Source organism: Mirounga angustirostris, unplaced genomic scaffold, assembly GCF_029215605.1.
Source record: "Mirounga angustirostris isolate CCGP_5_RB_7025 unplaced genomic scaffold, mMirAng1.0.hap1 SCAF_8, whole genome shotgun sequence".
NCBI classification, from domain to species: Eukaryota; Metazoa; Chordata; class Mammalia; order Carnivora; family Phocidae; genus Mirounga; species Mirounga angustirostris.
The window spans coordinates 2,041,488-2,058,008 of record NW_026991716.1 but is presented as its reverse complement, the minus strand read 5'-3'; the positions used below and the strand labels follow the sequence as shown (position 1 = coordinate 2,058,008).

The following is a 16,521-nucleotide window of genomic DNA, read 5'->3' as shown; positions in this document are numbered from 1 at the left end:
CTGTCCTCCCCGGCCTCTTTGTCTTCCCCCAACCTCTTTCCTAGGGTCACTAAGCCATAGTCTTGTCTGCTCATGGCTTCAAAAGTGCAAAGCTCTTTTATCAGAGGAAACCCTTGCTTCCTTCTGAAACTCTCAACTCAGATGTACTCTCCAGTATACGAGGCATTTCATGCCTGGCAGTCATTCCTTGTTTTATCTAATACTCTACCTCGTTTCTGCAATTTCTTACTCTCGTGTAATCAGTGATGATCTTTATTTTATTTTCAAAACTTGCCTTAATTTAGCTAGTTTCCATGCCTGTTAATGTATTAAACAATGTTGCCAGAAACTTCCATTCATCTCACCTTAATAATATCTCCAGCGTTGGTTACTGAGAACACAAGAATCAAGGTGAAGGTGAGGGCCCCTTGTGTAGGGGTCCCCGAGCCCTCCTGGCTTCAAAACAAGGGGTAGAGGCTACGAACACAGTTCCTAAGCTTCTACTCTTTGACAGTGAACAGGTCTCTATAGACTGAATGTTTGTGTCCATTCAAAACTTGTATGTTTAAACCTAACCCCTAATGTGATGGTAATTGGAGGTGGGAATATTGAGAGGTGCTGAGGTCGTAAGTGTGGAGCCCTCCTGAATGGTGTGAGTGCCTCTGTAAGAGACCCCAGTGATCCATCATGTGAGGACACAGTAAGATGACCATCTGTGAACCAGGACCTGAGTTCTCACTAGACACTGAATTTGACAAAGCCTTGATCCTTGGCTTCCAGCCTCCACAACTATGAGAAATAAATTTCTGTTGTTTATAAGCCACCCCGTCTGTGGTATTTTGTTCTAGCAGCCCACACAGAGACAACACTGGTGTTCTGTAAATCATGTTTATAAAGTACTCAGATTTGGTGCCTTTGGTTTTGGTGGTTATTCTGGGTTAGTTGTAAGTAAAGCTAGAAAATTCTGTTGGAGATCCTGGCACACAAGTGTCCAAGTATGAACTGAATGATAGCAGCTAGGTTGAGCCTTTGGTTCAGATCTTGTTTTTGCCATTTACTTGTTCCTTGATCCTAGAAGAAAGAGCATTCCTTAGAATGCATCCACTATATTTTACTTACTCAGGCCCTTAATTTTTCTCTACCTTTTTGCTTTCACAAATAGCATTTTGATGAATATTCTCAATATGTCCTCTTATAGGTCTGTAGGAGAATTTCCTTGGGGCATAGACCTGGGCACACCCAATTTTACTAAGTAAATTAGACAGTTCTTCAAAATGTCTTGTGTAAAACCACCATCAGTAAACAAACCACCACATGAAAATAAGTTTCTCCACCTCCCGTGCAACACATGATTACATCCAGCTTTCTGATTTTACCAATTTGATGGGTGTTGCCCAGTATTTCATTATTTTAATTTGCATTTATCTGATTACCAAGTGAAGATTAAAAATTCTTCATATAATTGCCAGCCATTCGACTGTCTCCATTTATTTATTTACTTATTTATTTATTTAAAGATTCTATTTATTCATTTGACAGAGAGAGAAAGAGCACAAGCAGGGGGAGGGGCAGAGGGAGAGGGAAAAGGACACTCCCCACTGAGCTGGGAGCCTGATGTGGGGCTGGATCCCAGGACCCTGGGATCATGACCTGAGCTGAAGGCAGATGCTTAACGACTGAGCCACCCAGGTGCTCCTAAAGTGTCTCCATTTAAAACCAGACTTTTTTTCCTTCAAGATAGGCAATAAACTAATACACTAAAGGCATATTTTCTTACACAGAACTATCATTCCATAAACCCTCTTCTCAGGTGAAAAATTTTACATGTACTTTCTACCAGTTTCCATCTAAGGAAGTACACTATTTCTAATCTTGTCCAGATCAGATACCTTATCATTGGCAGAGGGATATTAAAAAATTCATTTTTTTTTACATTTAAGAACCTCTTTCATAACGAGAACCACCACATTGGTGGGAGAGACTTTTGGCAGCCTATCCCACTGCAGAGTGAGCACACTCTAAGCTTCATTTTTTAAAAAAGATTTTATTTATTTATATTTATATATTTGTCAGAGAGAAAGAGAGCAAGCACAAGCAGGGGGAGAGGGAGAGGCAGAGGGAGAAGCAGACTCCCCACTGAGCAGGGAACCCAATGCGGGGCTCGATCCCAGGACCCTGGGATCATGACCTGAGCTGAAGGCAGACACTTAACCAACTGAGCCATTCAGGTGGCCCCTAAACTTCATTCCTAATGAATTCTTGGTGACTTTTCTTGCTCTCCTGCTTGATATCCTCTCAGGGCCTCTACCCTTTGGAGGGACTTGGGGGTGGGCCATTCTAGAAACATTTGTTCTCATCTAATTTTTCAACTTCTTCCCTGCCCCTAAACAGAAATAGTTCTTGTGTTCCAAGTACTTTCCAGAACTGGAAGACACGTTTTGAAAACTTCACCTTGTGAGACAGAAACTAAGAGAAATCTTCCAAGAAATAAGACTGGCCACTAGCAGAAATGACATGACTTGCTAATGTGTGACTGATCAAATTGGATCGTTTCCCAAATCTCAACCAATGACAAGAATGACTGACTCCTCAGTCTAATCTTATCAGAGGATTTGGGGCGTATTTCCTCAATGTTACAAGAGACATACCAAACTAGGACTCTGAGATGAAATTAGGTTTACTGAGTATTTATTGTGCACTTAATACATTCTCTGGGGTATTCTCCTACAGTTTCATATATTGCCACATTTAATCTTTAATGCAATCTTTTGAGGAAATAAAGTATCCATTTCATTATTAAGGAAAATGGCATCTAAAATAACTTATAATCTACGTGACTGCTAGTCTATACTGGTGCGGGATCTGGAAAAAGGAGAGTCACAGAACAAAAACTTATAATGGTTTCCTTAACTAGTATGTCTGACCATTAGAAATGGTACCTCAGACAGGTAGTTTTCCAAAAAAGAGGGAAAGAGAGATCACTAGTGAGAGAGAGAGGATTTGGCTGTTGTCTAGCCCCGCCTGCACCAACACTACACCCCAGGCCTTCAAAGTCTGTAGCTAGAGGTGACCCACCCGTTGCACACCTTCAAAGCAGCCTTATGCGCAACCAAAGGCATCGTCCTCTCTAAGCCAGCAGCACAAAGCTGGTCTCCGGCCTCTCTGGACAGGGGCACGAGAAAACCCTGCCGCTAACTCCACAGGAACTAAGGCAAGTTCCTGTGAGTCCAGCTGTCCCGATGGTGAAGGGCAGAGCTGTGGGATGTGGTCATCTCATCGAGACTAGTGGAGTCCATCGGGTGACTCTTAACTATTCCTCTTTTTTTTTTTTGCTCAGTTATTTATTGTTATATAATGAATTAACCCCCCGCCCCCCCAAAAAACTTGGCAGCTTAAAACAACAAATTTATTATTTCCCACAGCTTCAGAAGGTCAGGAAACAGACAGTGGTTTAGCTGGGTGGTCTGGTTCAGGGTCTCTCAGGAAGAGTCAAGCTGTCCACAGGGGCTCTGGTCACCTGAGGCTTGACTGGGGCTGGAGATGGTTCACTCCCATGGCTACTGGTAGTTCTTCATGGACTGTTGGAGAAGGCATCGGTTTAGTATCGAGTGTGCCTCTCCACAGGGCTGCCTGAGTGTCCGCACAACATGGCAGCCAGGGTCCCCCAGACCAAGTGGCCTGAGAGAGAGAACAAGCAGGAAATACTATCTCCTGTGAGCTAACCTCCAAAGTAGGTCTCTGTCACTTTGACTTCAGGCCACTGGCTTTGTCCGATTCACTAGAAGCCAGTACCTAAATCCAGCCCTAAGTCGAGGGGAAAGGAATTAGGCTCCATTTTTTTGAAGGTCAGCGTATCAAAGAATTTTTGAACATGTCCTAAAACCACCTTTTCTATGTCCAAACTTTACCTTCAAATAGAATATATCATTACTGATCCATAGACTCCCCAATCCCAGCAGATGTCCTTTCTGAGGAGCTAGAAAACATAAGAACCTAGCTTCTGCCCTGGCCTCTTCACTTCAAGGAAAATAGGCTTTCCTGCCCCTAGTGTTTTGTTTTGTTTTGTTTTAAACTAATTCTCCTTTATTTTCCTACAGCCATTGGAGGTTCATCAGATCTTCTTCCATCCTAGGGCTTAAAGAAAGAATTCTAAACAGATCAACCAGCTTTATCCCCTAATTCTTGGGTACTTTTGGAAAAGATAAACTCTTCTAGAGCTAGTGAGAGTGTATGGATAGGCCCTGTCTAAACCCCAGCTGTTGTCAATTCCATATACAAAGAGATATGTAAATATACTTCGGAAACTGTAAAGCTTTATATAATTGTTGTTGTCAGTGTTTTATCTGCTCACCATGGGAATCGAAACAGTGGTGACAAAAAGCATCTAGGATGGAAGGTGTAAAGCACTCAGGGACTACCTATGGCCGAGTGGGAGCTATCTTGTGTCGAAAAGACAGCAAATTAACCATACATTCATTCAACTAGAATTTAATGAGCACCTGCTGTGTATCAGGCTTTTACTGTTCTAGGGATAGGACAGTAAACAGAATGAGAAAAATCTTGACCTTAGGACATGCATGTTCTATGGGGAGAGAAAATGGGGCAAAACTCGACTTTTAGAACTTAGATTCACATGAAATTTTGGGGAACATGTCTGAAGTGTCCTGTAAGGGATAATGGTCAAGTGCAGTAGGGGCATTACCCCAAATGGTCTCACTGGAGCTTGTCCCCCAGGGAAGTCACCATTATGTCAGGTGATGGGTGTCCAGGCCTCAGCAACCAGATACTGAGGTCAGGCTGCCTGTACTTGGCTCCGCATGCACATTCTCCATTACCATGCTCCTGGAAGCTGGCAAAGAACCGGGGGGCCACTTTGCTGATGTTACAGTATCTTAGAATGGGTGTGAAAGAGAATAAACATTTCAGAGCTGTATCCCGTAGTTACCAGATGTTAGTGCTAAACATGGAGAAATTCAATTCTCAAGAGAAAAATAGTTTGAATACTAGCTCATTTTCTTGGTAAACAGAGCTACGGCTGCAGCCAAATCCCAGCATTTTGTTCCTTCTTGGAGTTGTGGAGGACACACTGAGTGTAAGAAAATCCTGCTAGATCCTAGGCAAAACCCCAGCACTGCCGGACTTTAACCTGGACGCACTGCACTCACCACCTCCTGAGAACTGGGACAGATCCAAGGAGCCAACTCTACCGAACAGCTAAAACGTGCAAGGTGCTCTTCCATGCACTTGGGGAGCAGTTACACAACTCTGCTCCCAGATTCAGCTCAGGTGTGGGGCCAGGAGGTACCAATTATTTATGCTCTGAAGCTTACTCTACTTGGTGGTCAAGTTCCTTCCCTCCGAGTGGTGGCTTTCTCGACATCTGGATTACTCAAGGGACCAAGGGATGACTCTGTAGACACTGCGGCCTTTAAACATTAGCTGCTCCTTCTGGAAAAGCTTCCTTGAGGAGCGAGTACAGGCGAGGCCTTCCCAACCTACACCAACTCGCAGAAAAGGGAGATGCTGCAGTTGCTAAAGATCACGGCATCCCTTCCCCCATCGTCCTTGCCTCCCACGAAGCTCGGACTGTCCCAACCCGTAGTAACACAGCCACTCTCCGTGAAAACGGAAGTGGCTCTGAAAAGAGCCTTTGGAAGGGAGAAAGCAAACGCGCTCGGGCAAGCTTCGCAAGGGCCGCTTACGCCCTCTCCCCGCGGATGCGGCGCGCCAGCTGGATGTCCTTGGGCATGATGGTGACGCGCTTGGCGTGGATGGCGCACAGGTTGGTGTCCTCGAAGAGCCCCACCAGGTAGGCCTCGCACGCCTCCTGCAGGGCCATGACGGCCGAGCTCTGGAAGCGCAGGTCGGTCTTGAAGTCCTGCGCGATCTCGCGCACCAGCCGCTGGAACGGCAGCTTGCGGATCAGCAGCTCGGTGGACTTCTGGTAGCGCCGGATCTCGCGCAGGGCCACCGTGCCGGGCCGGTAGCGGTGCGGCTTCTTGACGCCGCCGGTGGCCGGCGCGCTCTTGCGGGCCGCCTTGGTGGCCAGCTGCTTGCGCGGGGCCTTGCCGCCCGTCGACTTGCGCGCCGTCTGCTTCGTGCGGGCCATGGCCAGACACTCGTGCTGCGAAAACCAGCAACTGCCGAGTTGGTGTGGGGACCAGACTTTATACTCATGAGCCCATCCTGATTGGTCAGAGCTGTCGCAGGAGTAACCTGATTGGTTCCCAATCCAATCCTCATTTGAGTCGGTTTTGTTTTCCAGGCTTGGTTTTATTTTTGTTTCCTATTTTCATAGGAAAAAATTATGGCTATACTCCACCCTAAGTTTACTGTTTTCAACCAAAACGTTAAGATTCCACCAGTGAAAAGGAATCGGACCTAGAATCTGTGAACTCAGAGCCTAAAGTGTCCTTAAATTTCAGTCCTTTCCCCTTTTTCATATAACATGGGGAAAAAATCATATCAGAATAATGTGTTGGTTAGTCTAAGAAAAGTTGCGTTTCGTAACTGCATCAAGATCTGCTTCTGCTGACTGTGCCGAGACCCAGAACAAACTCAGTTTTCAAATAAGACGGGCACAGCGGCCGCCCGGAACACCAAAACTTGACTTTGCCCCGCGTGGTGCGGGGAGGGGAGCTTAAGTGTTGACTCCTCAGTACCAGCGAGCGGTTATGACATCAATAACTTACTCTGATGCAATCAAGTGGCTGATTGGGCTACTTAATATGTAAACTGTGCTAAATTTAATCAGCAGGTGTGGAGTGCCGAGATCTAGTGACCGGTAATTAAGAGCTTTTCTCTAGGAGTAGCTCTGAAGTGTTAGGAAGCTTTTCGTTACCAATGAACCATCAGGTTCTGCTGGTGATAAAGACCCAGAAACAACACAAAACAGGTTTAATTAGTGCATTAGCTGGAACAGAAACTTAATTAACAAGAGTAGTGTGCTCGTGGGGAGGGGACAATAAAGGTGGTTTAGTGGTTTTATAGTTGACCAAAATATGCATTGTATGGCCTTTACCAGAATTGGCCATATCAAAAAGGATGCTAGTTATTTCGTGTTCCTTACATTTAGGTCATTTGTAGCTAGATTTCAGGAAGAGTGTTAAGTTCTTTCTCAGAAGTGGTGGGTGGCTCTGAAAAGAGCCTTTTGGTTTGGACGGGGGGTTGGAGGCGCACACTCTGCTAGAGTGCTACTTGCCCTTGGCCTTGTGGTGGCTCTCGGTCTTCTTGGGCAGCAGCACGGCCTGGATGTTGGGCAGGACGCCGCCCTGCGCGATGGTGACGCGGCCCAGCAGCTTGTTGAGCTCCTCGTCGTTGCGGATGGCCAGCTGCAGGTGGCGCGGGATGATGCGCGTCTTCTTGTTGTCGCGCGCCGCGTTGCCCGCCAGCTCCAGGATCTCGGCCGTCAGGTACTCGAGCACGGCCGCCAGGTAGACGGGCGCGCCGGCGCCCACCCGCTCGGCGTAGTTGCCCTTGCGGAGCAGGCGGTGCACGCGGCCCACCGGGAACTGCAGGCCGGCCCGCGACGAGCGCGTCTTGGCCTTGGCGCGCGCCTTGCCGCCTTGCTTGCCGCGTCCGGACATCGCGGCCCCAGACGCACCGCGAGCAGCCGCCGAACCCAAGGCCCCGGCCCAGCACTTTTTATAACCCTGTCGAGCGCCAAAAGGAAGGTCGCGCATTGGCTAAGGCTGTGGCTTTGTGTCGCCCAATGGAGAGGCAGCTTTGGAATCCTTGCGTTCTGATTGGGAAGAACTAATTCTGACGTTACCCTGAACAGCCACCAATCAGAGGATAGTGTAATTTACACCTTATTTGCATAAGGGCTTCTCTATAAAACGGACAAGTGGCGCTCTGCTCGCGCTGTGCCTTCGTCCCGTCTCTCGCGAGCACCTTCGCCGTCGTCCCCGCCATGCCCGAGCCCGCCAAGTCGGCCCCGGCGCCGAAGAAGGGGTCCAAGAAGGCGGTGACCAAGGCGCAGAAGAAGGACGGCAAGAAGCGCAAGCGCAGCCGCAAGGAGAGCTACTCGGTGTACGTGTACAAGGTGCTGAAGCAGGTGCACCCCGACACGGGCATCTCGTCCAAGGCCATGGGCATCATGAACTCGTTCGTCAACGACATCTTCGAGCGCATCGCGGGCGAGGCGTCCCGCCTGGCGCATTACAACAAGCGCTCGACCATCACGTCGCGGGAGATCCAGACGGCCGTGCGCCTGCTGCTGCCCGGGGAGCTGGCCAAGCACGCCGTGTCCGAGGGCACCAAGGCCGTCACCAAGTACACCAGCGCCAAGTGAGCCCGCCTGCAGCCGACCGCAACCCAAAGGCTCTTTTCAGAGCCACCTACACTTTCAGAGAAGAGCTGATGCATTTTGGCTGTAGTGGGTTGCCTTTGGTAGTGTTGGGGGTGCTACGCTGGGAGAAGGGAGGTAGCTGGGAAGAAGGGTAAAACGCTGGATAAACATTTAGGCTCACTACCATGCCGATTTAGTGTGGGTTCTTAGACGCCCTCTGGAACGAGGCATCCAGTTTTGCGCTGCCGCAGTCAATAGCCGAAATTTCGCCTTTGGTTACACTTTATCAATGGCCCCTGTCGTTAAGCCTTGGGGATTGCGGCAGATCTCGCCGATAAACAACCCTACTTGGTGGAGAGCAGTTCCCTAATTTCATCGTGTTCTTGAACTCTGCATCCTATTCCTTCCCTCTTTCTTCGCTCTTCCTGGCGTTGATGTTTTTCCTTGGGAGGCCCTCGGAGCGGCGGGTTAGGGCGCACTGCCCTCTACTGCCATCCTGTGGCAGAAAGCGGAGGCAGAGGTCCAAGGCGTTGCTTTTTCCAGATCGAATTGAGATGTTTTCTTCGAAGTTCAACTTCCCAAAGACGACCGTGAGCTGGGGTACATAGAGTCACTATTTCTATCTCCCTTCAGCCACTGGATTTAAGTCTCTCCAACAGTCGGTCGTGCGCATGAAAGAAGCGGAGTCAAAGATGTCAATAAGTAAATAAAATATCAAAATACTCAGCAACCTAAAACAAACAAAAAAACCCTGTTCTGTATTTCTGGTTCTCAAAGTATAAATACTTTAATGTTTCCTGTAAACCTAAACATCTGACAGAACACTCATACCCTTGATTTTGCTGGGCAGCTCTTTGAAGACACATCAGGATTTAGGAATATGATTACATATAACTAAGTTGCACTTTCTTTACCAAACAAGTCAGTATACACTTGGTAACCTTGGTCATTTTGCAGGTCCCTCTGCCCTTTTAAATATGTGTGTTTCCCCCTAAGTCTGACTCTTGCTCTTTGCTCGTAGAGTTTCTTTCCAAATGTTTCTCTTAGTCCTTCTTTGACACTTCCCTGCCTAACCAAGTTCAAACATCCTATTAAAATGCTTGCATTCGTTTTCTGGTGTTGCCACAACAAAATACCATTTATTTGGGTGGTTTAAAAAAAACATATATTTATTTTCTCAGGGTTCTGTGGGCCTCAAGTCCAAGATCAAGGTGTGAGCAGGCTTGGCTTCCCTCCTGGGCTTGCACCTGAGAACTCATGTGGCCTTTTTCTCTGTTTGCACACCTCTGGAGTCTCTCCCTTTCTTCTAAGAACATCAGTCCTATAGGATTAGGACCTTCCTTATGACTTCATCTAACTTTCATTACCTCTTAAAGACCATGTGTCCAAATACAGTCGCACTGGGGTTAGAACTCAAATATGTGAATTTTGAGAGAACATGCTTCAGTCCATAACAGCACATAAGGCCATTTTCCATGCTTTGCTCTCAACCTTCTATTCCAGATTGTCTTTCATAAAATACCTACATCTAGCTTAAGCTGCCACTAGAGACAGCTGTGCTGTCCCCCAAACCAGAGGTTTAAAGTCAAATGCTCACAAAGGCCCAGCCCATAAGAGCGAAACTGGCTGGATACTAGAAATCAGGCCTCAGCTCCACAAAGAAAGGTGCTCTTTGCTAGTTTGATTGAAGTGCACGGACTCCTGACACCAAATTTTGTTTTCCCGGTTTTAATAGCGTATTTCACTGTTCTCTTACTGCCGCTATAAGAACAACTGTACATTGAAAAATGCCAGCTAGCATCTGCCCGTGAAGGGGACCAGTTGGAACGTCAGAGACCCGAAGAACACAAGGCCTATGCAATGGGTTTCACCTGACCGTTGCCCTGCGGAGCTGCAATCCCTGGACAGCGAAACTTTCCATTTTTCAAGGGGATATGCATTTTAATATGGGATATTCTAAATTTTCAGTATAGGCAGCTAGTAAAAAATGTATAACGTAGTGCAGATTAAACAAAACATGTCTGCATGCTTCATCAAACCCTTAAGCTCACAGGTGGAGATCTCTGGGCATTAACAGAGATTTTTGTGCCCATGACAAGCTGTCCTATGTCCTTCCCCTGCCACCAAAGCCCAGATCCCATGCCCAGGTCTCTCCAGCTTCCTAAACCCTCCCCTGAAAAGAATGTTTGCTTGGCAGCTCTGGGCAGAGACCAGGCATCCACCAGCTATTTCGTGCCATTTAAGTAAATGGATAAATAAGTGAGCTAAAAGAAAACTTTAAAATTCTTTAAGCCACTACCAGCAATGAAATAGAAGTGGTGAAAGGTATTTGGAGTTATTTATTATGGATTTAATAGTTACCTGGATAAATAAACCCTTTTCTCTCTAATTATGTGACCTTTGTCTTATTGTGATATATTCTCTACCTACTTTTCTTTGGTCTAGTCTCAACATTTTCTCCGTTTTCTTTTGCTGATTGTCCCCATCTCTCCTGTCTCATCACAAAGGAAAGGAAAGAAACTGTAGAGGCCACAAGAATCTTAAAGTAAGTTCCACTCCGTCCCTTCTTACTGTGACTCCCTTCTGCAAACGGCCCACCCTTGCTCCCTGAACCCAGGCTCTTTCTTTCTCTCTTTTAGCCCATTTTCTACTGTCTATTTAAATGAGACACAGACTCTCACATTCTGTTTAAATCAACTGTCTAGTGAATCACTGATTTTATTTTATTTTTTACTTTACCTTCATGCATATGAAAGAAATAAGAACCAAATTGTCTTCTGACTGAACAAAGAAATATCACAAAGGTAAAGGTCTTGAAGGCGAAAAGGCAGTTCCAGTTAGCATCTTATGACGAGGGCAACACATTTTTAAAGAGAAAGACATCAGAAACCAATATTGCACTGTATGTTAACTAAGTAAAATTTAAATTAAAAAAATTTAAAATTAAAAAATAAAGAGAAAGACAATCATTTGCAGACTTAGAATTTAAACGTGACTTTCAGAGGTCATACAATCTGAAGTCAGTCGCCGTCTTTGAAAATCCTTCATCGGAAGTATCAGTGGCCAGGTCCATTTTATGAAGCCCTCCAGGATCTCTTCCTCAGCAGCTGCAGAGAAGGGGCTTTCTCTGTCCTGCACTAGAAGAGGTCTGTGTTTTCAAGGTTAAGTGCTGGCATTCCACCAGTCGGTACCTACCGATAAAAGCAGGCCTGAGAATGAAATGTTGACATGGAGAAATAAAAAGGGAAAAGGGGGTTATTAATAAAAGAGATGTGAGCTATCAGAACAGATTACCAACTACTTGGAAGCGGAAGAAGGGGATCCCAGGGTGGCCTCTCACTGACTCACTGTGGTGCCATGAGGCAGCCTCCAGGTACCTGATCTGTGGAGGGGCGAGTCTTTGGTCGCCTTTAACTCATTAGGTTATTTTACAGCCTGATAGAGAAAGAATGTAAGTTGTAGATATTAATAAAGTGCAGATGATTCCAGGTGATGAATGCGGGAAGGAAGGTGGGGAAGACTGAGCTGGTCTCAGTCTCGTTGTCCTCCTCCAAAGCTCATCAAATGGACACTCAGCTCTGCAAGAGGAATACGGCTCCACGCAAGGAGCGACTAGGCCTCTGAAATTCTGCGGTTTGGAAATCTCAACAGTCAGCATCCATGTAGGACTTGGATCCAGAGCCTCCAAGTGAGGACTACAAGTGAAGGCGAAGACTTCGAGGAGTCAGAAGGCTCGAGCTCTATCCACCACTCATCCCAGCTGCAGCTGCTCCTTGCAAATAGGAATTATTCACCCAACGGCCCCGACAAGAAGGGGAGAGATGCCCATCAAATTCAGGTAGAGTTGCCCTGAAAAAGATACTAGGATTGGGGCTGCCGTTTAAAAGAGGGCTTCAGTTGCTGTGTGCTGTGTGCTTTTTTTTTTTTTTTCCCCTAGTGATGGGTTCAAATCAATTCTCTGCTCGCCGACAGGGGTCACCTGACCGTGGTTAGTTTGAGGTCTCTGATTGGTGGATTATTTTCGTCCAAAAGTTACTAAAGCTTTCCTTAGACACGCAGGGGAAAGAGGATTCTAGGCCCGTGTTCTAAACTCATCCAATCTGGGGGGCGGGAAGGTTGAAAAACAAAGCAAAAACGAGACGCCGCTTAGCAGAGGATGGTTTCGATCCATCGACCTCTGGGTTATGGGCCCAGCACGCTTCCGCTGCGCCACTCTGCTCGCCGCGGCAGCCGGGCTCTAAGTAATCCCTTTATCACATCTTCCGCTAAAGGCTGCGGCCTTTGTCCTAGTCTTTCTTCCTCCGCAAAGCCTGCACATCCGTTTTATCCACGCTTCCAACAACAGAATGAGTCCAGAGCACACCGACTCCACACACTCTGAAAGCAGGAAACCGATGCCCCTGTCGGGGAAAGAGCGGCCGCCAGCCTGCGCCACTGACCTCCGCGGAAGCGGCTCTGCGTCCCGCCTGAGTCCCAGGGGGGTGAGCAGCCTCAGAAGCCGCACGAGGAAGGGATCCTACTACTACACGGGGGCAATTTCAAAACGATCTGAAAGGATTCAAAAGGGGGGGAGGAGGAAAAAAAAAAAAAAAAAAAAAAAAGCAGACGGACCGTTGCATTGGCCGGGAATCGAACCCGGGCCTCCCGCGTGGCAGGCGAGAATTCTACCACTGAACCACCAATGCCTGGCGTGGAAAGCGGGCAACGCCGGGAGTAGAAAAGGGTTAGCCTGCTGTTTTTCTCGCTAATACCAATACACGCGCATTTCTTTTTTTTTTTTTAGCTCGTTTTCTGCTCTTATGGACTAGAACCTTGTAATAATCCTTCTTCCCCATTTTCCAGGAAAACCTCACTTTCGTGGCAATCCCGCGACCCGGAGCCCGGACGGCTGGGGGCGACGCAGTGGGACCCCCGGGCACGCGGCGGGCACAGCGGGGTGGGACCCCCGGGGCGGCGCAGGGAGGGGCCCAACACCGCTCTCTGCGGGCCGCTGGGGAGAAAAGCGAGGCAGGGGGAGACGCAGGCTGCGGTTGCCGTGCTTACGGAGGTGGCACCGAAGAGGTCTCAAGGAAGGGTAATTTCCAAAACAAGAAACAGAACAGGGACAATCATAACGGTCCTATGAATATAAAAATGAACTCCTTTTTTAGCCCCTTAATGAAATAACCGATGAGGTGTTACTACCAGGTCAGAGGAGAATTCAAAGGGATGCCACGTATAGACCAGGGAATTTGATGTGCATGTGTAAATAGGGGCGCAACTGGCTTTTCCGCGGTGGGCGTGGGTAGGGGGGAGTGGGCCGAGGAGGAGGAAAATGTCCCATCAGGAGACACAACTAATTTGCGTGTCTACAGACACGAATTATTTTCCATTGCTATCAGTTACCTACAGTTCACAGAGCTGCAAAATAGCCCCCATTGGACTAGAATCAGATGACACAGAAGGGCCTGCCGACATTTCCCTTTGCAGCAGACTTTCCTACAGTCTCTTTCTTTTTCAGGGACGTCTGCCAATTGTGAGGACAAAGTTAAGGGCCAAACTCAGAAGCTAAACACACCTTTAAAATCTCACCACTGCTCCGGGACCATGACCCGCAGCTGAAGGCAGTCCCTCAACCAACCGAGTATGGTCTTTCTTAAGGACCCCACTGCTCATTCATCCATCCCCACCCCTACCCTCTCCAGGAACCAGGGCCTCCCCTTTAGCTCCTGCTTAGGGGCTCAGCTTAGATTGGGGGCAGGGAGGCAAAGAGATAGTGTGTAACTAGGTACAGATAAACATGAATTCCTTAAAATCATGCACAAGACCCGACCTGCCCATTACACACACACACACACCCTCATCTATTCCTGCTCCGGCCTCCTTCGCGCGCTCCAACCATGGAGGGCTATGCAGTTCAACAAGTGTTTAGTGTCTCTCCCTTGTGACCCCCAAGCCCTCCCCTCGAATAGTCACCGAGTCTCTCCTCTCCTCAGTCTCTCTCCTCCTCAGGAGTGTCTTTCATCCAGAAACTCTAGGCCATCTTATCACTGAGGCCTTTCCTGAACACTCTACTTCACGCAGCCATACCCTCCCTCAGAAGGACGCACACCTTGGACCCCTCTTCCTTACTTTGTGTTTTTTCTCCCTCATTTAGTTCCCCATGTCATACCATTCGTTTCCCTTTCTTTTCTGTCTGCTTACCAGAGGAGAGGCTCCCAACAGAGATTTGGTGAGTTTAGCTCCCTGCTGCATCTACAGCTGCTGAGACCTCGCGGGCAACTACCAGATGCTCCGCTGAGCAGAGCAATGAGCGCGCACTCTCCAGCATGGTGTGTGCGGAGCGCGCCCGTCCCCGGCACCGTGTTGGCTGACTCCTCACTCATCACATCTCCCCCCTCCGCCCGCCCCCCTCCCCACCCCCGGGCTATATTGTCTTGGGTTCAAATGGGCACATACTCCTGTTGACCTAGTCCCTCAAAAGCAGGAACTACTGAAAACCTGAAAAACAGCTCCTCTTGATCCCACTGGGCAGGAGCAAGGTGTAGGGCTGGATGCATGCTCCCCCTTACCGCGTTGGTTCTTTGGCTGGCCTAATAATCAAACTGACGTAAGACCGAGGCACTGGAGAAAAACGAATTTAATCTCTTAGTATGGGAGCCCCATCAAAATACGAGACTCAACCAAGTGACCAAAGCAGGGAGCTTGTATACCTTTCAGACAAAGAAACGATACATCTGTGAACTGACAAGACAGAGAGAGGAAACATATTGCATTATTATTAACTTGATTTTCTCTCTACCCCTATTGATATAGGCTCTGTTGGGGAGGAAAACAACTTTCCCTCTATCTTTCATTGCTCTTGGCTGAGCCCCCCCCCCCCCCCATTACAAAACAGATGAACAAGAAGAAACAAGCGAGTTTAATAACAGGTATACCTCAGGTCTCCATAGGAGAGAGCTGTACTTAGGAAAACTCTCCAGAACGGCCCAAGCCACTTCGGCTAAAGATGTTGAGGTGAGGGTGGGAAAGAGGCAGTTATGGGAAGTTGCCAGGCAAAGCACAGTAAAGTTGCTATACAGACTTAAGTCTGGGGCCTCCCCTCCCCACCTCCCCCATAGAATTTCTAGTGATTTACAGTCATCACTCTCTTCCCGGTATAGACAGGGAGTCACCCTTACAAATGGAGATTTCTCTTCTAAATGTAAATCATCTTTACAAAAGGGTACCTTCTACTCTGTTTTTAGAGCTTCTGGGTCTGCTTTTTCTCAAAAAAAAAAAAAAAATCAGTCTATTTCGGTGTGGATTATTCTGCTATCCCTCAGTTGTGGTTTTCTTTTTAACAGCCCTAGATTCCCTATCTCTAGTGATAAAGATGCCTTGTACCCTGCTGGTACAGGGAGGGTACCTTTCACATGGGAGACTTACCTCTTGTTTTCAGGGAGACAAGCAGGGTCAGACTATCCTTCTTGCACTGGCTGTTTCTCAAGTAGCTTTAACTAAAAAAAAACAAAACCAGTGTGTCACAATGGCGTATTTTGGGGTGGCAGATTCTGCTCCCCTTCATGTCACCCCCGCAGACTTGAGGAAAGGATATCTGGAAACCGGAATTAGTTTTGACTCCCGTCTTTTCTTTAGAGATTAGGCCATGTCTAATCTATCAGTAAACAGTGCCAGTTCACACTTCAAAATATACCATTAAAAAGAAAACTACAGGCCCCAGATGGTGTCCCTTGGGCCAGGTCACCAAACCTGGGCTTCATAACTAACCCGATTGCAGTTCTGACCTCCCCCAGAAATGCAGTCTTACGCGGTCAGCCAGGAACTTCCTCGTCCGCACTAGTGAGGTAGTCTGCCCCCTGGGCCTCTCCATCCTTAACGGCAAAGCAAAAGAAGGTAATCTGCAGGATAAAACCCTCTGCTTTTCCCCCTAAGGGAAGTGACCTTGCCTGTGACAATCTTTTCTTTTCTTTTGCTAATAACTTACTTATCCCACCCTCCCTCTTGTAAAAGCCTCCCATTTCGTACACCTCCCCAGAGCTCCCCTCTACTTGCTGGGTAGGATGCTCCCCACTCCATGAATCACTTAAGAAAGCCAATTAGATTGTTTAAAAAGCAACCACCACCACAGGCCCCAAATGGCATCACTGAGGTTAAAGCCCCAAATCAGGAAACCAAGACTTAATCCCTAAACCAACTGCAGTTTCACCCTCCAGGAATGTAACCTTCAACCAGTCAACACAGGATTTCCTGGTCAATACTAGGGAATTTAC

The 16,521-nt window shown here is 47.5% G+C and overlaps 4 protein-coding genes, 1 long non-coding RNA gene and 2 other non-coding genes across 8 annotated transcripts in view; 1 reads left to right on the top strand and 6 right to left on the bottom strand.

Moving 5' to 3' along the window:
• The window catches only part of LOC123841108 (histone H4), a 43,457-nt gene extending 38,033 nt beyond the window's left edge, over positions 1-5,424 (bottom strand). The window contains exon 1 of the mRNA XM_045871164.3: positions 5,310-5,424. The gene's annotated coding sequence lies outside the window, so the exon portion shown is untranslated. The remainder of the gene's footprint in view (positions 1-5,309) is intronic.
• A 244-nt stretch (positions 5,425-5,668) lies between these two features.
• Positions 5,669-6,195, bottom strand: LOC135365670 (histone H3.1). Its single transcript, XM_064598456.1, has one exon. The coding sequence runs from the start codon at positions 6,086-6,088 to the stop codon at positions 5,678-5,680; it is 411 nt and encodes a 136-aa protein (XP_064454526.1). The 5' UTR covers positions 6,089-6,195; the 3' UTR covers positions 5,669-5,677.
• A 116-nt stretch (positions 6,196-6,311) lies between these two features.
• Positions 6,312-7,582, bottom strand: LOC123842885 (histone H2A type 1-E). The gene has a single exon (XM_045872061.2). It carries the CDS (start codon positions 7,563-7,565, stop codon positions 7,173-7,175), a length of 393 nt encoding a protein of 130 aa, XP_045728017.2. The 5' UTR covers positions 7,566-7,582; the 3' UTR covers positions 6,312-7,172.
• A 276-nt stretch (positions 7,583-7,858) lies between these two features.
• LOC123843033 (histone H2B type 1-K) lies at positions 7,859-8,318 on the top strand. The gene has a single exon (XM_045872156.2). It carries the CDS (start codon positions 7,892-7,894, stop codon positions 8,270-8,272), a length of 381 nt encoding a protein of 126 aa, XP_045728112.2. The 5' UTR covers positions 7,859-7,891; the 3' UTR covers positions 8,273-8,318.
• A 2,543-nt stretch (positions 8,319-10,861) lies between these two features.
• LOC135365688 (uncharacterized) lies at positions 10,862-16,288 on the bottom strand. 2 transcript variants are annotated; one of them, XR_010413896.1, is made up of 3 exons: positions 16,059-16,288; positions 15,677-15,747; positions 10,862-12,118 (listed from the first exon to the last, which is right to left on the bottom strand). It is a non-coding gene; the product is annotated as an uncharacterized LOC135365688 (long non-coding RNA). The 2 variants fall into 2 exon arrangements; XR_010413897.1 differs by having other exon boundaries at positions 10,862-11,460; positions 16,059-16,286.
• Positions 12,417-12,488, bottom strand: TRNAM-CAU (transfer RNA methionine (anticodon CAU)). The gene has a single exon. It is a non-coding gene; the product is annotated as a tRNA-Met (tRNA).
• Positions 12,884-12,954, bottom strand: TRNAG-GCC (transfer RNA glycine (anticodon GCC)). The gene has a single exon. It is a non-coding gene; the product is annotated as a tRNA-Gly (tRNA).
• Positions 16,289-16,521: the final 233 nt, after the last annotated feature.